At 47.7% G+C, this 23,831-nt stretch overlaps 1 protein-coding gene across 1 annotated transcript in view; it reads left to right on the top strand.

The window, feature by feature from the left end:
- HYDIN (HYDIN axonemal central pair apparatus protein) overlaps positions 1-23,831 on the top strand; it is a 2,950,008-nt gene that overhangs the window by 662,071 nt on the left and 2,264,106 nt on the right. Inside the window, exon 17 of the mRNA XM_086945295.1 lies at positions 2,903-3,067. Coding sequence (XP_086801421.1) covers positions 2,903-3,067 — 165 coding nt within the window. The remainder of the gene's footprint in view (positions 1-2,902; positions 3,068-23,831) is intronic.

The following is a 23,831-nucleotide window of genomic DNA, read 5'->3' as shown; positions in this document are numbered from 1 at the left end:
AAAGAGCAGCGGCGAAATAGGGCACCCCTGCCTGGTACCTCTTGCAAGGGAGAAGTCCCGGGATTTGCAGTTGTTAACCACTACCCTCGCCAGCGGTTTAGTATACAGTAATCGCACCCAGTTAACAAACTCTTCACCAAAACCTAGCTTGATCAAAACTGCAAATAAATATGGCCATTCCACTCTATCCAATGCCATAGTGGCGTCCAAGGACACCAAAACCGCCGGTTCCCCTAGCTTAGAAGCCCCTCCAAGTACTCCATGCAGCCGACGCAGATTCAACGCTGTGCTGCGCCACGCATAAAACCGGATTGATCCGGATGGATCAGGGTTGTTATAACCTTCACTAATCTGGTGACAAGGAGCTTGGCCAGGACCTTGGGCTCTACATTGAGGAGCGATATGGGCCTGTAAGAGGAGCAACATGTCTTAGGCTTAGCTTGCTTATAAATAACAGCTACATTGGCCACTCTCTGATCATATGGGAGCTCTCCTTTCTCTTGACTCTCGAGAAACATGGCGCGGAGATATGGTGCTACTCTATTGGCATTCAACTTATACAGCTCGATAGGTATTCCGTTCGGACCTGAGGCCTTGCCGGAGTTAACTTGCCGTATGGCCTGGGCAACCTCATCATCTGTGATAGCAGAGTCAAGAAAGCTCTTATCCTCATCAGAAAGGCTTGGCATGACAATATCTTTTATCATATCTCTATTGTCTTGTTCCGTGAAATCATTCCCGCCCTCATAAATCCCCCGGTAATACTCTCCAAATTCGTCTGCCATCGCCTGTGGGTCTTTAATCAAACCTCGCTCTTGACTATCCAATTCTGGGACTAATCTAGACGCTCGCTCCCCCTTCTCAAGCCATGCAATCAGTTTCCCGGCCTTATCGCCATGTTCATATATATGGCTCTGTGTCGCATTATGTTGCGCCACGGCACTCTCTCTGGCCAAAGCTCTTTAGTCCTCCTCCCGGAGCCTCAGTAGGTGGAGGTCTGTCGCTGTGGGTGATTCTGCGACCTGCCTCTCTAGACGCGTGACCTCTCCCTCCTTGCTGGTAATCGCCGCCTGTTCTTCCCTCTTCCGCCTCGAAACAATAGACAACATTTCGCCCCTCACAACGGTTTTATAAGCTTCCCAAAGTGATCTGGCAGAGTCCACCGATCCCTCGTTCTCTAGGAAGTATCTATCTGCCACCTTAAGAATTTCTTTCCGTATCTTAGGGTCCTTCAATCTCCACGCCCGATAGGAGCCACTCTACCTGCCGTTGGAAATTCAAAAGTGAGACTAAGCCATAGCGGGAGTGGTCCGATATACCTCTCCCCAAGTATCTGACCTCTACAATCGTAGGCGCCGCCGCCGCTGGAATTAAAACTTAATCAAAGCGGGACAGGGACCTATGCGCGGCCGAAACATGGGAGTACTGTATGGATCTCGGGTTGCGCGCAAGCCAGCTATCAATCAATCCCAAAGTGCACAGAAAGTCCGAAAGCCATCTCTGTGATTGCGCCAGCATCCGGGGCGGACTGCGGTCTAATTCACCATCAAGCACTGCATTAAAGTCTCCACCTAGTACTAGCCCGCCCAGGGCAAGCGCAAGGAATATATTACTCAAGTCTCTAAACGTCTCGGACTGAAGGGCTGGCGGCACATATATGGACAGAAGAGTAAACGTGTGTCCCCCAAGCTGGCCCGTGGCGCCAGCAGATCTACCCCGCTGATCGATCCAAGTCTTCTGTACTGAGAAGGGGAGGGAGTTTTTGACCAGTATACCCATCCCCCTGGAACCGGATGTGAAGCCCGCATGCACCACCATTTTGTATCCCCCTCTGTGTAAAGCCATGCATTTATTACCAATTAGGTGGGTTTCCTGTAGCAACACTACATCCGGGGAGTGTCTCCTAATAAGTTGACTAACCATCCCCCTCTTGATCTTATCTCCTAAGATGGGGGGGGGGGGCAGCATCTATATTCAAGTGCATGATTTGGTAGCCGGAAGCAATGTCAAGGCCGATATTCCCAGAATGCTTCTTAAATAGATATACTTGGAATGAAGTGCTTAGCAGACTGTACTGCTTTATAGTGAGGGATTTCTTTGCAGGAGATCTGGACGGCAGCAACTTACTTTTCAGTCCATACTTTTAGAAACCATTACTACCTTGATTCATGGTCTGTGAGTAAAGCTTTTCATGAAACTTAGGGTTAGCCAGCTCAATATGCTTATCTAAAGCTCTGCCATCGAGATCTGTTGGGATTTCTGGGTACTCTTCTGCATTGTGGATCGCATTTGACGAAAAGTTTACATACTTAAGTAATATCGTTTCTGGTGGATGCTGTGTCCTGCAGCTTTCATATGGCTGCTAATAACAATAGTTCTCCGTGCTTCTTGAATCTACCATGGCCTTCAAGAGCAGAGCCTGAATGTCATCCAGTCACTGACTTAGAAAAGAGAACCATTAACCATGAACAAATGGACTGTAAGTATTTATAGTTTGCTGTTGCTTTTAAAGTGCTTAGAATCTAGTTCCATTGCGGCAAAGGGAAATGTGTAAAGTACCGGAAACTATGAAAGAAACTACTGAAAGGGACCACCCTAAACCTAGACATAAATAGTTCAGTGCTGCCTGTGTATTAATTGAATGCCCTATATGTGGCTTCATTATATATTTTACATTGTAAGAGCTCCAGGACAACACTAAAGAGTAAGTAATTATTTTTACTTTTCTACATTATGCATCTTGTTCATAGAAAGAAAAACAAAACATCACCTCTTGTTAGCAGCCCCTGCAACTAATAAACCATTAAATAGAACCTCAGTTGAAAGTTACCAACATAGTTGAAATCCTATCCTGTGAAAAACTGTACAGTTCATCACGGCATCTGTGTGTATATTTTTGCAGGAGCCTTTGGAGAATCCCTCAGTGTTGTACTCCAGCCCTATTCCTCGGGGCATCATCGAGCCACACAGCACAGCAGAAATCCCTTTGGTGGTAGAAGCTCAGGTGACTGGAGAACTGAACATTAAGGCTCATATTGCTGTCTTTGGACAAAAAGAACCTCTTTTGGTAAGAGCTTCTTTACTGCATCCTTTATTGTAACACAGTCAGACATTTGTAAGAGTCCAACTTTGCAACTTGATGGATGAACTTTATTAGCCAACCATATCAATTCTGCCTTGCTTGTCCTTTGGATTATTTCTGCATTAAACATCAGTGAACAAAGTTATGGTGGGAGGAAAATTGACTTCTAGTCGGTTCCCTCTTTGCAAACCAACAGATAATCACATTCAAAGCTATTAAACAAAGAGGTTTGCTTATCCTCAACTTCACCATTGGGTCCTTCACCTGACAATGAAGGAGCATCAAGACCACTTCCTGGGCTGGAAAAATAATTTAAACATATGCCACATGATAGAGCCCTGATTTCCATCCTTCACAAATTCCTCATTGACTTCACTAACTATCCCAAAACACCAGGGCAGAAAAGATGGAACAAGAGTTGGGGAATGAAATAGCTTTAAAGTTGTGGGGAAGCCCTTTGACAGAATACACACACAAAAACTCAGCCTTTAACCATTACGCAAGCCTCTTTCCCCCCCCCTTACTACTTCATTTTCATCACTAGAGATCAAGCAATCAAGTCTGTGAACCCCATCCGACCATTCTCCAACAACAAATAATCCAGACATTGTATACATTTTCTGAGTCCTAGGCAGGACCAGACAATTATCTGTTGAATTGCACACATGGGCAGTTTTATTTACCAAAACCCAACTCAACACCATCAATTATAGTTCCCTCACCCAATCTCATGACATTCTCTGCTGTTATAGACCGTTTCGTCAGTGTTCATACTCCTCATGGAGGTCTGGTTCCAGGAGGGTTGGGAAGAGTTCAAATATTTTGTGTCGAGTCCATCAAGTCCTCAAATAGCTTACCCTTCCATCTCACCTGTTTCATTAGAATTTCCTATGGTGTAGCCATTGTATCATGCCTCTTACCCAACTGTCAGTGGATGAAATTCTAGAAATTAACCAGTGTATGGCTATTTGCCTCTAAGCCACTACAGTACCCAATATAAAAAAATGTTTACCAGCCTGGCCCTTTTTCCTTTACATGATCAACCACAACAGGCTCTCTCGCTCTTACACATTCTCAGGCCTATGGAGGACCTCCGTTACAAAAGCTTTATATAACTTGACAGCACCACATGACCTGTATAAAGTCGGCCTCTTCAGCTGGGTATCTTGGACACCTTGAAGATCTTCCCGGATAGATTTTTCTAAATTTAATTGAATTCAAATTTGGCATGTGCACATAATTATATTGTATTAGCTTAAATCATCTGTTACTTGATTTACACTTTGACATACTTTATTCCACTCTTTATTTGCGAGTGGCTCGTCTAGGTAAGTTTGCATTTTTCCTGCAGTTTTAATTTAGTTTTTAGTCTGTCAGCCCATAATGCTCTATATACGGTAGAAATAGGTTTCTTGCTTTGAGTTTGGTATCGTCTGCATAGGATATAATGTTGAGTCCATGGGTTCTGACAATGTCGGCTTGGGGGTCATGTAGGTGTTGAACAGGGGGGAAACTTGGAGACAATCCTTTTGGTACGCCGCAGATGCTGCTCTTAGTTTCTGAGGTGAAGGGTGGTAGGCAGATTCTGCGAGTTCGTCCTCTGAGGAAGGATGCAATCCATTTGAGGGCGTCCCCCTGGACACTGATGCAGTTGAGTCTGTTGATGAGGATGTGGTGAGATACAGTGTCAAATGCCACTGAGAGTTCGAGGAGCATCAGGCCTGCTGTTTCCTCCCTGTCGAGTAGGGATCTGATGATGTCGCTGGCAGCTGCCAGGGTGGTCTTGGTGCTGTGATTGGTGTGGAAGCCGGATTGGGAGGCGTTGAGCAGGTTGTTTTTTTCTAGGTGTTCGGTGAGCTGGTGGTTGATGGCCTTCTCGAGGAATTTGGCAGGAAACTGAATTAACGAGATGGGATGGTAATTGTTTAGTTCACTGCGGCCAGCGGAGGTAATCTTTGTGACGAGTCTGACCTCGGCTTGTTTCCATCTGTCAGGGTATGCCACAGTGGTGATGGAGGTGTTCAGGATGTTGGTGAGTTCTGTGCTGATTTCTTTGGTTCTGAGTTTGAAATTGGTGGGGGAGTGGCCCATGGGTGCTACCGAGTGGATGGATGACGTAATGGCTGCGGTGATCTGTGTGGTGAGCAGATTCCAAGTGGTGATCGAGTAGCAGATATCCGTAGGTGGGTGGAGGTTGTTGAGGTCAAAGTCGGTAGGTTAGTGGGGGGTCAAAGTTGTTGTAGATGGTGGGTATCTTGCTGTGAAAGTAGTTCGACAAGGTGTTGCGTGGTTCTTGCGAAGGGAGTGCCGTGTTCCCGGTGGCTGACAGGGAGGAAAACCTTCTAATGATTTTGAAGCGTGCCTTAGTGTAGTTGGCGCTTGCTTCAATGTGGTCTGTGAGGGAGTCTCGTTTTGTGTCCTTGATGCATTGGTGGTACTTGTTGAGGGCTGTTTTGATGGCAGTTCGGTTGACGGCGCTTTTGGTTGTACACCATTGTTTTTCCAGTCGTTTGCAGTTGTGCTTGATGGTACTGAGTTCTGGTGTATACCAGCTGGCTTGTCTTGATGGTCTGCTGTTTTTGGCTAGCTTCATCTGGCGAATCTGTCTGCGCATTTGGTGATCCAATAGGAGAAATTCTGGAAGGCCTGCTTTAGGTTTGATACAGCGTCGACCTGGCTGATGTTGAGGGCCTCCATCCAGTGTCTCAGTCACTTTGTTCCAGCTGTAGTGGAAGGAGCTCAGGGGCTTAGTGGTAGTGCGCAGGGAACCAGCCAAGTTGAAGTTGATAATGGCAAGGTCAGTCCAGGTGAGTTTGGTGACATGGCTGTATTTGACTAAGTTGCTGGATGTGAAGATTGGGTCCAGCATGTATCCTGCGCTGTGTGCGGGGTCGGTGACCAGTTGGGTGAGGCTGATGGTACTCATTCTTTCCAGGAGATAGGTGAAGTTGACTTAGTTGGGGTTGTCGAGGTGGACGTTGAGGTTGCTGAGTAGGTTGAAGTGCTTGGAGTCGATTGTAAGAGGGGCGATGAATTCGGAGATGATGTTGCAGAATACTGTTCCCGGTCACGGGGCTCTGCAGGTGAGGGTGCCTTCCAATGTTGTTCTGGCATCGGTTTAGAGTTGGAAGTTGAGGTGTTCTATGATTGATGTGGTGTCGTCTTTGGTGCTGGTGCATAGGTTGGTTTCCAGGCAGATGATGGCGATTCCTCCTCCGTGTTTGTTGGCACAGTCTCAGTGTATCTTCTGTAGTCATCAGGCGTTGTAGTGGCGATGTCGGAAGTTAAGCCATGTCTCGGTGGTGAAGATCACGGCGGGGTGAGGGTGGTGATGGTATCCCAAATTTCTGTGGCATGTTTGCAGAGGAATTGGGTATTGAGCAGAATGCACTGGTGCAGTTCTGGGTTGTTCGTGGTCTCCCAAGTTGGGTGTGGTGAGGGTTCCTGTACGGACGGGCAGTTCTGCGTTGCAGGTGAAGCGGCGGCAGGTGAGGGGTCCTTCCGTAGATTGAGAAGCGGTGATGAAGCAATTGTTGTGGCGTCTGGGGTCCAGGATCTGCAGCTTAGCGGAGAAGTATGGGTGAGTGGTCGGAGAGCCCAGTATTCTTGGCGCTGGTCGCAGTTCCGGCAATGACAGGCACTGAGGGGCTTGCCTTTACGTGTGGCCTTGCTGTGAGAAAGCCAAACAGTGGAAAGCGCCAGGCGAGACAGTGGGAAATTAAGGCAAGGCAACCCAATGGCTCAATGAAAATAAAGGCTTCCTGGGCAAAATAAAATGTGCAGGCTAGACAGGAAATGAAAGCCTAATCAGGGCACATAAATCAGGCAAGGCACACAATGGATAAAGGCAACAGCTGTAGCAGGCAGGGAGCGGTGGTGACGGGGCGGGTTCTTAAACCATGGCTCGGCAGGCATCGGCAGGAGACCTAGAGAGACTGCGAGGGGGAGCTGGCACAGGACCTGCTCAATGGGGCAATGCTGCTGCCTCCATAAGTAGGTCCTGGAGAGGAAGGGTGCTAGGCGGCGGGAAGCGGGAGGCAGGAGGAAGAGAAATGCCAGGAAGCGCCCAGTGAGGCAGCGGCAAATACAGGCAATACAACGCAATGACTAACAGAAAATAAAGGCTACCTGGGCAAAATAAAATGAGCAAGCTAGACAGGAAATGAAAGGCTAAATCAGGCAAGGCACACAATGGGTAAAGGCAGCTGCAATAGCAGGCAGGCGAGGAGTCGTGGCGACGAGGGAGGGACTCACACCTCGGCTTGGCAGTTGTCAGCAGGAGACCTTAGAGACTGTGAGGGGGAGCTAGCACTGGCCCTGCTCCTACTTTAGATGCTAATAAGGCATTCAACTTATTTGAATGGCCCTTTAGGTTTACATTTCTGGAGTGTGTTTTATTTAGTCTGTATTTCCATGTACGACTCAGATTACCCTTTACAATGCCACTAGTTAGGGTTTGGGTAAATGGGATTCTATCCCACTTGTTTCAGCTTAAGAGTGTCATCAGACAGGGATGTCCCCTCTCTCTGTTATTACGTGCCTGGATATTGGAACTTCTAGTCAGCTGAATCAGGCATGGCAATTTGGTTAGAGGTCTTTGATGGAACACTGACTGGGGTGAAAAGGGGTCACTGACACAATATCATGGTAAAGAATATAGTTAACAAAAATATTGTGTCAAAAATATCACACAATACCACAATATTGCGCTTCTATACTTATAATAGTAAGTACCAAAATATTGGATACAAAATATTATCTCCAATATCGTCCACAAATATACAAAACATATCGATTTTGTTTTTAATATAGTTTAAAGTAGTAAATATTAAATATGTTAAGCTATAAATGAACTATAATATAAATATATACATTTATAAACACACAAACACATATATAGTGTTTGTGTTGATATAAATATATAAAGAGCAACATAATTAATAAAAAATAGTCATATATAAATATATTAATATGAATATAAGCCTATATTGATGCTAATACATTTATATGCAAAAAATAAAAATTTAAAACAATTCAATATAAAAAAATGAATGTAGATAATAAATAAAATATTGCAATTATAAAGCCCCAAAGAAACAAATTTCACTCAAAATACTATAAACATTCAAATCCATTCATAAATAAAAACAAACATAAAATATAAACGAAACAAACAATGAATACTATAAAGTCAATATAATCAGTATTATGAAAACTATCGGAGCCCTACTCCAGTCAGTGGAACAGTAGGGAAAACATTGGATTTCGGAGGGTTGAAATGTACCCTTTCCACTCCAGTCTAAGCAATCTTATGGAAAGTGTTGGACATTGGATGCATAAGCTTTACTGTTTCCACTTCGGTCTGTGTAACAATATAGAAAGAGTTGGACTTCGGATGGGTCAAATTTATTTCCACTCCAAACAGTGCTGGAAGAGAGCTCCCTAACATGAGACGAAGAAGTTGAGGCTCTCCCGCAGGAGATCCTACGCCTTCAGGACCAACAGCTGGACCTTCAGGCTCACACCGAGGAACTGGAAAACAAGTCAAGGAGAAACAACATTTGCATTAGGGGGTCCCCAACAGACGCTGAGGGATCGGATTTGGAGGGCTATGTCCAGGCCCTGTTTGGAAGTATCCTGGGAGACAGCACGCTGAGTGTCATCAAGCTCGATAGATGTCATAGAGTTGGCCTCCCCAGAACACCCCCTTGCCCACCTGTGGACATCCTGGTCTCTGTTCACAACTTTAAAGAGAAGGAGGCAATCCTCAAGGACCAGAAGATACATTTCTGCGGCCACTCTCTTCAGCTATTTCAAGACCTTGCAGCATCCACTCTCTTAAAACAGAAGGAATTCCGTCCGCTCACTGGTCATCTCTGCTCTTGGGACATCTCCTACTCCTGGGGCCATCCATTTTGCCTTATCTTTCAAATGAACGGCAAAACGCACTAACTACACTCTGTCAGAAGGCTACAAAGCCCTTGAGATCGCACCCTCCGAATCGGGGTCCCTGCGCCCCTCCCTGGAGGAAAGGGTACGGAATAGGAGTGGCCACGGGCCTAGACCAGGCCTACAGCCCATGCCTTACCGACCATATCGGGAGGCTATGGCGAGGGAGAGATCTGAGATGCTGATGGTGACAAACAAGATGCTGACCCCCCTCATCAGGTACTGTACACTTGCTGATGGGTGTGGATGTTGAGTATGGGGACGGAGGCATAATCCTACATCGAACAGAGTTGGCTCGCTCTGTCCTGGTAACCCCCATGGAGCCAGACTTACAAGTCACAAAAAACTCTATGGACTACTTGTTTATCTTAGTTTTCTGTTTCTTGTTGATGGTTTGGGGCACTGTTAAAAGACTTCCCTTCCGAGTGATCACTTATGGGCTAGGCAAGGTATCTATGTACTACTGTGGCAGCTCCCTGCATATCCGGCTCACATACACAGCGCAACTAGCATCCTGGATCCACCACATACACCAGCCTAGATTGTACTACCACCTGTACTATGGAGGTCAAACTACTTAGTTTTAATGTAAAAAGTCTAAACAACCCCATTAAAAAATCTGCAATACTTTTCCTTCTAGAACATTTGCAGGGGGATATTTGTTTGCTTCAGGAAACACATTTGCTAGCACAAGACACCCATAGAATGTGCACTAGGAAGTTCCCACACCAGTTTTGGTCGCCGGGGAGGGGGTAATAGAGGGGGGTGACAGTTCTGTTCTCCAGTTGCTTTCAAGGAATAAGCCTAGGTATAAGTTTTGAGATTAAGGGTCGCTTACTGGCCATCTGGGTGCAACTTGGTACACTTCACTTCACAATATTCTCATTATTCGCCCCCAGTGAACACCAGGAGACTTTTCTTATGGAAGCACTCGCTGTGGTCTTCCAGTCCCCAGATCAGGCAATTTTCGTGGGTGGAGACTTCAACCTTTTCATGGACGGAGGGTGGGACCGGTCTGGACATCGAACGGGACAAGCAGGGGCTCTCTCCCCAGAAGGATTGACTCAGCTAGCGGATTGTGGGCAACGCAATGTGTGGTGCAATGTGTGGCGACTACACCACCCAGATGAATTGGACTATACATTCTACTCCGCAGCACACAAAACCTATGTCCGCTAGGACCATTTCCTAGCTTCTTCCTCTGCATGGGAATTAACCACAGACTCTTCCATTGAGCCCTGTTACCTCTCAGACCACGCAGGAATAACACTCACCTTCACAACCCCCCCCCCAACATCCACCCTGGCGCCTGCACGAAACACTGTCGCATTCCCCTGAAGTAGTGTCCTCAATTAGGCAAACGTCTTTGACTACTCAATAGTCAATAACTCAGGCAAGGTCCCTCTCACCTCAGTATGGGAAACCCTCAAAATGGTCGCAAGAGGTGCTCTTATTGCGAAAGCAGCTCATGACAATATGGTCCGGAGGGAGGAGCTGGGTAATCAGTATTAAAACTTGAGTCCATTCATAAACGCACTGGAGCTCCCCGAATATGGTGCAAACTGGAACAGGAGCAACTTCAGCTCAAGCACCTCAATGTCGACAGAGCTGAGTATGCTATGCTCCACCTCAAACACAATTTTCATGTAGGCACTAATAAAGGGGGTCGAAGGCTAGCCCATTGCTTACGCAGTAAGCAATACGCAAACGCAGTCAAAGCCATCTGAACGCAAGAGGGCCTGATGACATCTGATGCGGCAGAATTCAGGGCGTTTTACGCTGATTTGTACTAGGGAGAAAACATAGTAGCGTCTGACCCACAGCTCTATGCTCGACGATTACCCCACTGCCACCATTGGACTCAGAGACACTTGACCAACCCATTAGAATAGAAGAGGTGATCTCGGCAATTGCAAGACTGAAGCCCATGAAGTCGCTAGGCCTGGACGGATTTAGTGCTATCTTTTATAAAATGTTCTGTCCCGAACTAGCTCCCCTGTTGACCCGCCTTTTCAACTCCTTTGCAGAGACTGACTCGATGCTGCAAGTCTCAATCTTGGTAATCCCGAAACCTGGGAAGGACCCACAGCAATGTAGCTCCTATCGACCGATATCCCTGCTCAATGTGGATGTGTGGATGTGAAACTGTTTGCTAGTATCCTGGGCCACCTCCTCAATCCCCTGATGCACGTCCTGGTCGACCCAGATCTGGCAGGGTTTATTCCTTACGGCAGTGCGGGGACAACACCAAGCGTGTTTGTCATCTCATTGACAAAGTTCAGCTTTCCCGGGAAAAAGCCCTTTTACTGACAATAGACGTGGAGAAAGCATTCGATAGAGTGCCTGGCCCTATCTGTTTACAACTCTTCGGTGCTTTGGGTTGGGCAAGCGTTTTATGAATTGGTTCCCCAGCAGTATATACAAAGTGCCTAGTGCAACTGTCCGGGTTGATTGGGTGAGCTCTAGTGGGTTCTGAGTGGAGCGAGGCCCAAGGCAGGGTGATTGCATATTTTATCACCTGTTTTGTGTTTTAAACTTGTGGTTTTCCCTGCCCATGATTGCTTGAATTTAACATGTTGAATTGTGGGATTTGCAGTCCAACCTCTGTAGTTTGCCCCTCTCATTCCTTGGTTTTCCCTCCAAATTTCTCCTTTGCTCTGTGCTAAGACCTGTGTGTTAAAAATGTGCACCCCCAGCCAACATTTTGTGTTCACAAGCCAGTGAGGCCAGCCCCCCTGACCCCCCCTCCAGCAACAGGGATATTTTACATCAGAGGGTGCTTCTGTGAGCTGTTTAACTGTATTTACTGGGGCCTGTGCACTTTTTTTTGGCCAGCAGGGCGAGTAAAGTTTTATTCAAACAGTATTGTTAGATTTCGAGTTAGTGAAGCCTTTACCTGCAGAAGTCCAAAGTGTGGATTGAGCCTGTCAGTCTCCTAGGAGATTCTGAACAGGAAAAGCAGCTCCCCAGACCCCCCTCCCCCCCCCCCACCAGGCCAGCAGACCATTGGCTATTCAGCTACCAGGCAAGTCTGAGCCCTCCTCTCACACCTGCCCAGGCCCCTTAAGGCCTTGCTGGGTGCACCCCAAATCATTCTCCTCCATCTTGTGTATTGCAGCCCACCTGTGCCCCAGAGTGCAGTGAGCAGAGTCCAGGAAGTGTTAAGGAGACAGACTAGTGCTGTCTCTTCCCAAAACAAAAGTTGTTTAAAAAACGATTTTCCCTTTCTGACATTACTGTATTTGCATGTGGTTGTTACAGTGTAAAATTGCAATTTTGACCTGCCTGTGATTGCATATTTTATCACCTGTTTTGTGTTTTAAACTTGTGGTTTTCCGTGCCCATGATTGCTTGCATTTAACGTGTTGAATTGTGGGATTTGCAGTCCAACCTCTGTAGTTTGCCCCTCTCATTCCTTGGTTTTCCCTCCAAATTTCTCCTTTACTCTGTGCTAAGACCTGTGTATTAAAATTGTGCACCCCCAGCCAACATTTTGTGTTCACAAGCCAGTGAGGCCAGCCCCCCTGACCCCCCCTCTAGCAGCAGGGATATTCTACATCAGAGGGTGCTTCTGTGAGCTGTTTAAACTGTATTTACTGGGGCCTGTGCACTTTGTTTTTTGGCCAGCAGGGGGAGTAAAGTGTTATTCAAACAGTATTGTTAGATTTCGAGTTAGTGAAGCCTTTACCTGCAGAAGTCCAAAGTGTGGATTCAGCCTGTCGGTCTCCTAGGAGATTCTGAACAGGAAAAGCAGCTCCCCAGCCCCCACCACCAGGCCAGCAGACCATTGGCTATTCAGCTACCAGGCAAGTCTGAGCCCTCCTCTCACACCTGCCCAGGCCCCTTGAGGCCTTGCTGGGTGCACCCCAAATCACTCTCCTCCATCTTGTGAATTGCAGCCTACCTGTGCCCCAGAGTGCAATGAGCAGAGTCCAGAAAGTGGTAAGGAGACAGACTAGTGCTGTCTCTTCCCAAAAGTTGTTTAAAAAACGATTTTCCCTTTCTGACATTACTGTCTTTGCATGTGGTTGTTACAGTGTAAAATTGCAATTTTGACCTGCCTGTGATTGCATATTTTATCACCTGTTTTGTGTTTTAAACTTGTGGTTTTCCCTACCATGATTGCTTGCATTTAACATGTTGAATTGTGGGATTTGCAGTCCAACCTCTGTAGTTTGTCCCTCTCATTCCTTGGTGACAAATCTATTTTCCCTCCGAATTTCTCCTTTGCTCTGCCCTTCACCTGTGTGTTAAAACAGTGCACCCCCAGCCACCATTTTGTGTTCACAAGCCAGTGAGGCCAGCCCCCCTGCCTCTACCCCCCCCCCCCAGCAACAGGGATATTCTACATCAGAGGGTGCTTCTGTGAGCTGTTTAAACTGTATTTACAGGGGCTGCAGGGAGTAAAGTTTTATTCAAACAGTATTGTTAGATTTCGAGTTAGTGAAGCTTTTACCTGCAGAAGTCCAAAGTGTGGATTGAGCCTGTCTGTCTCCTAGGAGATTCTGAACAGGAAAAGCAGCTCCCCACCCCCAGGCCAGCAGATCATTGGCTATTCAGCTACCAGGCAAGTCTGAGCCCTCCTCTCACACCTGCCCAGGCCCCTTAAGGCCTTGCTGGGTGCACTCTAAGTCATTCTCCTCCATCTTGTGAATTGAAGCATACCTGTGCCCCAGATTGCAGTGAGCAGAGTCCAGGAAGTGGTAAGGAGACAGACTAGTGCTGTCTCTTCCCAAAACAAAAGTTGTTTAAAAAACGATTTTCCTTTTCCGTGATTACTGTCTTTGCATGTGGTTGTTACAGTGCAATTTTGACCTGCCTGTGATTGCATATTTTATCACCTGTTTTGTGTTTTAAACTTGTGGTTTTCCCTGCCCATGATTGCTTGCATTTAACGTGTTGAATTGTGGGATTTGCAGTCCAACCTCTGTAGTTTGTCCCTCTCATTCCTTGGTGACAAATCTGTTTTCCCTCCCAATTTCTCCTTTGCTCTGTGCTCTGTGCTAAAACCTGTGTGTTAAAACAGTGCCCCCCCAGCCACCATTTTATGTTCACAAGCCAGTGAGGCCAGCCCCCCTGCCCCGACCCCCCTCCCCAGCAACAGGGATATTCTACATCAGAGGGTGCTTCTGTGAGCTGTTTAAACTGTATTTACTGGGGCCTGTGCACTTCGTTTTTTGGCCAGCAGGGGGAGTAAAGTTTTATTCAAACAGTATTGTTAGATTTCGAGTTAGTGAAGCCTTTACCTGCAGAAGTCCAAAGTGTGGATCAAGCCTGTCTGTCTCCTAGGAGATTCTGAACAGGAGAAGCAGCTTCCAACTCCCTGGCCAGCAAACCTTGTGTGAGGTCGCTGGGACCTTATATGGTCTGCTAGTGGTTGGCACATGTGTACACTGATTGGTGGTTGTATCTGGTGTTTCTATTGGGTTAGGGTTAATGTCCTCATTGGTTGGGTATTTGAGGGTTCTGATTGGTTTCTGGGTCTGATTCAATCATTGTAGGGTTGGGATTAGGACTAGGGTTAGGATTTCTATTGGAAGTAGGGACTAGGGCTTCCTATGTTATTGGTTGTTGAGAGTAGGGTGGGACTAGGGCTAGGGTTAGACCTTTAATTGGAAGTAGCTATTTAGGGCCTCTGGTATGATTGGTTGTTGGACTAGTTGTGGGACTAAGAGTAGGGTTAGGCTTTCTATTGGAAGTAGGGACTAGGGCTAACTGTACCATTGGCTGCTTGGACTTTGGTTGGGACTACTGGTAGAGCTAAGGCCTTTATTGGACGTAGAGATCAGGGTTTTTAAACTGATTGGTTGCTTGGACTAAGGCTAAGATTGGCTGTAAGGTCCTGGTCCCCTATTGGTTCTAGATTTTAGGGCTAGTGTTGTGATTAGATAGTGTTAGGGTTCCCATTGGCTGAAGGGGCCACCTGATTACTAGGGCTATAAAAAAGGCCAGGCTTAGGGCGTCTCAGCCGGGCGTCGAGGCTAAGGGCGGAGAGGACAAGGGAAGTTGCCTGTTTGAGCCTGTTAAGGGCGGAGAGGACAAGGGACGTTGCCTGTTTGAGCTTGTTAAGAGCAGAGAGGACAAGGGCAGTTGCCTGATTGAGCCTGTTTGAGACTGGCCAGGGCCAGAAATGCTGCCCTTTTTCTCATTTAGTAATACCTAAGCATGGGCGGAAAATCCGTTCGCGTGAGTTCGCGGCTTCCCAGTACAACTTCGCGCCCCGCGAATAAGCGCTAAATTGCAGAAATACGATCTTAGCAAAACTGAAACTACTTACCAGGTTCAAAAGTTCAGGCTCATCATTAGTAGCCATTTCCTGTAGTGCTTCCTGAGGGGCCCCTCCAGAGTTCAGTTGCCTACTTGCAACTATTATGTGACCCTGCTCTGAACCTCAGAATAGTTACACATATGCCACAAAGGTCCTGAATTACAGCTAAGGGAGACAAGCAGGAGCCAGGCTGGAAGTTCAAATCCATTAATCAGCCCCTAATTCATTATTGTCAGTTGGGGCAGGGCAGGTGTTGTAACTAATTTTGCAACAATGAAAGCACTTAGCAAGTGCAAAAGATCACTAATCAGGAAGCACTAAGGAAGCAGGTGCCAGCTAAAAAAATATTCTGTGACACATTAATCAGCCCCAAATTAATTCAGGTCACTTGAGGCAGGGAAGGTGTGCTTTGCTTTGCCACAATAATGTACACTGACTGGACAACCAGAGGGTGCTGTGATGAAACAGAGGGTGGCATGGGTGGGCCAGAGGGTGGCATGAGTAGTCAGAGAGTGGCAGTGGTGACAGAGAGTGGCAGTGATGAAGAAGAGTGTCCCAAACAGGCTGGACACGTAGAAACAACAAGTTCGCAAAACTTGCGACCCGACAGGTAAGTTCGCGTTTGCGAAATTGTACAAAACCCTCGCGAACTGGCAGAAACCCGCGCGAACACACAAAAAAAAAATCGCGAGAATTCGCGGATTTTGCGAATTGCGAGTTCGCAAATCCGCAAAATTCGCGAACGCGAGATTCGCAAAATTCGCCCATGATTAGTAATACCCCAAACTCCTTTTTACTCATCCAAAAGCCTCCTCCTATTGCTAAGACCTAAAAAAAAAAGAGAACAACAAAATCTTTTACTCTTTTATCCCTCCACTATCCTTTTCAATCGAAATTAACAGACTATTATGGTCACTTCTCAAATTCCATATTAAACTATACTAATATACTACCCAAATAACTGAATAACATATCCACTACTCAAATTACTTCATAATTTTTTTACTATACTAATTTGCAACAGTAATCCTTTATGGGTTCCGGAGTGGAGCGCTACTCGCCAGAAAAGCGATTCAACACCCAACAGGGGTAGAAAGTGCTATATGAATGCAAATCTTTCTTCCCCTTTTATCCCTGCGCTATCCTTCTCACTCCAAGTAACTGACTAATATCCACCACTGAAATTACTTCATATTTCACCATATTAATTCACCACTAATCCTATGTAGGCTTCCTGAATAGCATGCGTCAACAAGCGCTATATAAATACAAACCTTTGTCCTCCTCTATCCTTCTGCTATCATTCCAAATCCAAATAACTGACTAACCTAGCCACCACTTAAAATGTACTTGCATGTTTCAGTATACTAATTCAACACTAATCCTCTGTGGGTCCCGGAGTAGCGTGCTACTCGCCGAAAAAGCGCTTCAACGCCTCATCAGGGGTAGTAAGCGCTATATAGATGCAATTACAATACAATACGTGTTCCACATTATCTTTTCTGTTGCCCGGCTCCTCTCTTCCCTACCCACTATCATCTCGTAGCTGGATGCCTTCGGGTCTGCGTCAGGTTTCAAGATAAACTTGCTTAATTCGCAAATTTTAAATCTCACCATCCAACTGAATACAGAGCAAGCTCTCCGGGCAAGGTATGACTTTCAATGGGTGGAAGCCGAGCTGCCATACCTAGGAATAGTACTGGCCCGGAATCTCCCCCAAACCGCTCACGCCAACTATTCGATACTTAGGGCAACAATCCGTTAAGATCTGGACCGGTGGCTGCGTCTTCCTCTAACGTGGTTGGGCAGGATAGCTGAGGTAAAGATGAACGTGCTACCCCTAGCCCTCTTTTTCTTCCAGATCCTTCCACCCCCCCCCCTTTCCCAGGGAGCTGCAATAGCTCCAATGAGATTTAGATCACTTCATCTGGACAGGGATGAAACACAGACTACAGGAGCAGCTGCTACAACGTGTTAAGCAGGAAGGAGGCCTGGCGGCTCCTAACGTCTTACGGTACTACCAACCCGCCCAACTGAGATATTTGATAGAGTGGAACTTCCAGATGACGGAAAAACATTGGGTCTTGACCAAACAGTGGCAGGCTCGCACATCTGGAGGGAGTCTTGGCTTCCCCGGGCTCATAGATCTTGGGGGTCTACTCATCCCCGGTTATGAGCCTCAAATACAAAATATGGGACAGGGTGGTGAGCATGGCTGGGCTTTCATCATTCCCTTCCCCGATGACTCCATCTTGTGGTTTCTTTAACCTCTGTGGAAAAAATGTTGCAAGTCCTTTCATTTTCGAACTGGGCTGTGATCCTTTCTACCAAGGTGTGCAGAGTTTGTTACTAGTTCTTTGTGTGAAGCACATTCTCTGTTGGAGGCTGGTTTCATGTAGCTATTGGTTATTGTGTTGACTTTTGGGTTGCTTTGCTTTCTGCTTGTTCTGCTGTGCTTGTGGCAATCTAATAAAGTGTAATTGCTTTGCTCCTTGTTTTTTTTAAAATTCAAATACATTTTATTGGGTGTTTCAGTATCAAATAAAATACAAGTAGTGCAGACATGAAAACATACATTATTACAGAAGAACAGTACAGTACAATAAAGCAGAAGGGTAAAAAGTAATTTACAGTAGGTTACTGTTAGAAACGGGACCCTGGCTGGCCAGGGCTCACGCCAAAGTCAGTCAGGGATCACCATTTCTAAGTCAGGGCAAGGGAGTTACACGCCAAGATAACCCCTGCTCACCCTCTAGGTAACGTGGCGCGAGCAGCAAGGCTAAACCTGGAGGCGGTATGAGTTAAGTATTTGCGCACGCACCCCAGCAACAACACCCAAGGCCCACCACAAAGGACACTCCACACAAGGTTATATATAAAAAAAATAGCCTTTGTATTATAATAAAAACACATTAGATAACACACGCAAACTTTACAATGTGCCAGAGGCATGGGCAGAATTTACAAGGGAATTATGTACAGGACAGGGCCACATGGACCACTGTCAGGGGTAGGCACTTGTTAGAAAATAATACTTGTAGGTATACACTTAGCACATAAACATATACTGACTAGCACCAAAATAGTACAGGTAGCACACAACCAGTAATCACCGGTTAAGAGTAAATACCTCCTACGAAACCCAAAAACACTGTAGGAAAATCACGCAGGGAACTAGGACCTTATCATCAGGACCTAAGGAAGGAATACCATCACCTAAGCAGGTCACTTTTAGCAAAGGGAAGGAAACCTAAACATAAAATGGGACATCAACAATCCTCTAAGCAGGTCAGCAAAGGGGATAAACATAAAGTGGGACATCAACAATTGCACATGAGGCATTAAAACACATTCAGAGGTGCAGGTTAGAACATTTGCGAAAGAATCACATACATCAGTAACTTACAATGCGCAGGGTGCACATAGCACAACACTCGAACTGTCCCTCAGGCCAACTGGCCTCGCAAGGGGCGGAATGCCCGGAGTCTCAATGTCAGGCAAGGCTGCGCAGGCAGCACAAACCACAAGCCTAAACGTAGCAACTGTCCACAAAGTGCTGGACAGTTGTAAATAATAGCTGGGCAAACGTTGGAGCCAGGTGGGCTCAAGAACAAAGTGGACAAGGAGCCTCTCAGGGCTCGCAAAGCAACATGTGGCGCCTTAGAGCTTCTGCGCTCTACAACAAGACTGCCGCCTCACTGGGCAGTGGGGTCCTCCACGGGGGACCTAGGAACACTGGAAGAGCCTCTCTCAGGGCTCACACAGCAATGGGCACTCGAGCCTCTCTGGGCTCGTAAGGCAACTGCGGGCGGGGGGGAGCCTCTCGGGCTCTAAATGAACAAATGGCCCCCAAGAGCCTCAGGGCTCCAATCTAAATCGCAGGCCTCGTTGGAGTCCCTCACGGGGGACTCGAAAACAACACAAATGCCCCCAAGAGCCTCGCCAGCTCTTTACTCTGACAGGGAGGGGCGGGCACCGGCAATGTGCCCCGACGCCCTCCTCCCCAGTCCTGCACACGGAGCCCCACTCACCGGCTGTCTCGTTGGCGGGACGGCTCCTCGGCGGCTCTGCTGGGGCCGCGGGCGGGGCTCCCCTTCACTCGGGAGCCTCGGCAAGACGCGGCAGGCGGCTTCCTGTCTCCCGCCTGGCCCCATCACTCGGCAATCCGCCTGACTTCCGCCGGGGCCGCCAATAGCAGCGCGGCCCTGGGGGTCAGGAGGCGGGACTTCTGGGTCGCGGTAGGCAGCGGCCCAGCAACGGCTTTCGGTGCTCCTGGGCTGCGGCGGTGATCATGGGGCAATGCCGGGTGGGCACCGGCTTGTAAATAGAAGAAATAGCACGGGGCAATGCCGGGTAGGCTCCGGCCTTAAAATAAAGACAAAGCGAGGTGGCACTCGCTACGCTGAAAATCTACAAAACAGAACGGGCAGATGCCGGGTGGGCACCGGCTGCACACAAAGCACTCCCAAGCGCTTAGGGGCTAAAGAAAGTGCTCCTAGCGCTAGAAATATAAGCAAAGTGCTATTGAGCGCTGGGGCACAAGGAAAGCGCTCCTAGCGCTATAAATCAAATAAAAGCGCTTCCAGGCACAGCAAAAGCTCCAGCAGGGTCTGGAGGCAGGCAGAGGGGCAAGGCAGGGCCAGAGCCAGCACACTGAGTCTCCAGGCAGGGAGACAGTCCAAGTGGCGGTCCTCCTGGCCCCAGCAGCAGCAGCAGCCCCCTCTGGCAAGGATCCACAAGAAGAACCAAGGACAAATTGTATGGGGACACAGCCCCTTCTTATACAGTAAATTCCCTTTGTCTCATGGGTGCAGGGTGGGGAAAAACCAGTCGCAGCTGGTTTTGAAGTACTCTGTTTACCTCAACCACCCTCTCTATTCACTGGCAGGGCTAGGGTCATCAGTCGCACTACAGGGGGTGGAGCCAGCATTGTGTGGGGAAAGTCCAGGCCCATCAGGGACCAGGTGCACTCCTCCCAAGCCATCAACATGCTAATCTCACACTCCCTACCGGGCAGACCCATCCAGCCTTCCTGGAGCCAGGCTCACCAGCCAGCTCCAGCCAATCACACGGCAGGCATATTTTACATTATTTATTTTATTTATTTATTCAGAGTTTTATATAGCGCGAACAAGATCTTTACAGATATCAGAGCGCTGGCATTTCTACACATGACACACACATGCCACATACACCATTGCGAAGCATTCATTCCCACGAACTCGCACATACCAAATTCGAGCAGGCACTCCCACGCATCAGGAACTACTAGGGACACAGACATTCCCCATGCATCCCTATGGGAGAGCAGGCCAGCCTAACTACATGCACGCACTTTACTCTGGGACACAGGGAAAAAGTGCGCACAGACCAGAAATCATCCACACAGATCACAGATCTAAAAGCAAAAAGATTAGGGGTGAACCTGCCTTAAGGGCCAAGTCCAACACAACCCCCTTCCAGCCAAAACGCTGGGCAGACCAATCACCACTGTGATGGGCTTCCCTGCTTGGGGCGATAAAACACGGACGCGGGCCCGCAACTGCAGGGATACCCTCCTGTTTTACGCCACTGTGAACCCCTGGGGTTCTTTCTAAAACTATGGTAGGGACTAACTGGACTACCCCACTGGTACTCTCCAGCTGCCCTCGGCCAGGACCAGGCCACCCAGGTGCCACTGGTTCCTGCCTACTCACAAAGTGGGGGGGTAGTAACCCCTGGCACATAATAGCCTTGCTCCACTCTTCCTGTCTGCAAGACAGGGCTAGACTGCCACTGGTTCTCCAGCCTAGGGTCTACAACCTTAGGTGGACCAGGAGTCTCAGGGAAGGCTCTCCTCCCCTTACCTCTTCTCCTAGGGTTCCTCCTCCTCCTTCGAGGGGTTACCCTCTAAACACCATTCTCCCAACCTAGGGTTTAACCCCTCAGGTGGTACTGGGATCAGAGGTGGGCTCTCCCACCCTCTGCACCCCCTTCCAGAGTCCTGCTCCCTCCCAACTGGGGCTGTACCTCTGGAGAAAGAACTGGTCAGGACACTGATTACAGTATTCCCACCCTTCAGGTCAGGCAAACCCTGAACCTGGACCTCCAACCTCCGGTCTAGAACCTTTGGTGGAACCACTGCCTAGCACTCCAGGACTTCTGGGGACTCACATCCTATCCCCCAATCACTCCTTTCACTGGACTTCTGTACTCTCCCTACTGGAGCAGTGCTGCCAGACTCTACAACTATAGAAGCTCCGCTCACAGATGCTCCAGGTCCCCCACACACTAGGAGATCTCCCTCAAGTGGACTAACAGGTAAGCATAGGTCCCCACCCTGGTGTTCCCTAAAGAAACCATCCAGGCTCTGAGGCAGGGCTTCGGGCGTCTGGGGACTCTCGGTCTCACACTCACTTCCGCTCCACTGAGACAGACAGCAAGCCCCTACACCCTCCTCACTATACTGAGACTTAGCTGGGCTACTCTCACCCTCCTCCACCACGCTGGGTTGGAGAAAACCTGACCCACTATTGTTGGAATCACTCACTAGCGACGCTAAGGAACCTCTTGCACCTTCCCATCGGTCTGCTTCCGCTGCAAGCTCACATGCACTAAACGATCCAAACTTCAACAGGTGCTGGCGCAACTCTGGCACACAATAACTGAGCAGGTGCTCTGTGAAAACCATGCTAAACAAACTGCCAGACTTGCCGTTCACGTGAGTCTTTCTCCAATCAAACAGTGCTTCACAACACTCATCTTCAAAGTCTTCCCAAGACTGATGAGGCAGTTTCCTAAGTCTCCTGAACTTCAACCCGAACTCCTCTGCCGGGGAACCAGGTACCATACTCGGGGAACTGGGAGTGGGACTGTCTACACTTACATTTAAAAAGCTGCCACCACCGGACTCCACCCTCCCTGGGGAATCCAGACAATTACAACCGCACTCAGGGGGTAACCTACTATCTTGGGCTACCTTCTCCCTGAACAAGGCCCTCTCAGCCTCTAGCTTGGCATGCTCCAACCTGAGCTGTTCCATCGCTAGCTGATACTCCCTCTCTTCCTTCCTATCCAACCACTCCTCTGGGGACAGGGAAAGGGATGGGGCGCTGGTACTGACACTGGACCCAGCAGGGGACTCCCTATCTATGGGGTCCTCACTCTCTGCTGACATCCATCCACTGTCATCACCATCCAACTCACATTCTTCATCAGAATCTTCAGGGCTCCCCACAGACTCACCACTCTCATGGCGTGCGGCCCGGGCCCTATCTCTCTCACTGTGCTCAAGATCCCACTGACCCTTTTGCCATTGGATCAGGCTGTCCCAAAGCTGGGACTGAGTATCCAACTCACTCACCTCTATGCCTCCCTTTTCACAGAATCTGACCAGCTCTAACCTACTGTACCTAAAAAGACCACAGAGATCAAAAACTGGCTCCATTTTGGCAGACGTTCTCAAGAAAAGTTTGATACAGGGAACCTGGGGGTCTGAGCTAAACAGGAGAATACAATCAACAAAATTCAGCAAGATTCCCATCTCAGAGAACTTGCACTCCACTGTCCAGGTAAACACACACTCATTCACACACAACCCTCCCCTCGGACTGGTAAGGCAGTTTCTACCACCCCTGATTTTCTCAACCTGACCACTAGCGACACAGGTACCAAACTCTTGGAGCAGGGCGGGGAACAAGGTACTGGACAAAATACAAAATGACACCTTTCAGGAGAAGCAATACTGATCTTCACCTAAAAAACAATAATCCCCAAAATGTTGTTATCTAAAAATGTAGAGCTTTGAAGTGTGGCCTGTCGCCACTGTGGTACAGCGCAAACACAAATCCTTATCCCACCGCTGCCACCAATGTTAGAAACGGGACCCTGGCTGGCCAGGGCTCACGCCAAAGTCAGTCAGGGATCACCATTTCTAAGTCAGGGCAAGGGAGTTCTCTTCCAGTGGATCCTCATCAAAGTCATAAGCATTAGAATATTCCTGCCCATGCGCGGGACCCCGGAAACAATATATTATATGTGCCCCACATATATATAGACATATATATATAAATATATATATATCAAAATAAGCAATTGCAGCCAAATAAAACAGTAGAGCTGGAATATGCTGTGAAGAATTTCCACCATACATGTGTATTTGCATTAGAAACATGAGAAACAACACCAATGCTTGTTTAGAAACTGTTTTAATGCTTAGAAAGCAGTAGAAATTCTTATAACACACTGTAAGCATATACAGCTCCCAGGCTGCATTGCAAATACCCAGTCTAAAAAGACTGAAAAGCTAACCTGTAGCTGAATGTACTAAAAACTGATGCTGTGCCTTGAAGGCACCTCTGCCCCTAGCTTCCCATCATGCCTCAGGGGTTACAGTTAGGTCAGTTGTTCTTTCCGGCTCCTTCAGGAAGGACCCTGGATACACAGCTCCACACTTTTCTGCCTTTTTCAGTCAGAAAATCTTCTAAAGAACAATTTTTTGATTTACTTTGACTTTTAACAACAGTGTCAAGTAAATAACTGCTTAGCAGTCGA

Source organism: Lissotriton vulgaris, chromosome 12 (genome assembly GCF_964263255.1).
Source record: "Lissotriton vulgaris chromosome 12, aLisVul1.2, whole genome shotgun sequence".
NCBI lineage: Eukaryota > Metazoa > Chordata > Amphibia > Caudata > Salamandridae > Lissotriton > Lissotriton vulgaris.
This window is presented reverse-complemented; position numbering and strand designations above follow the sequence as displayed.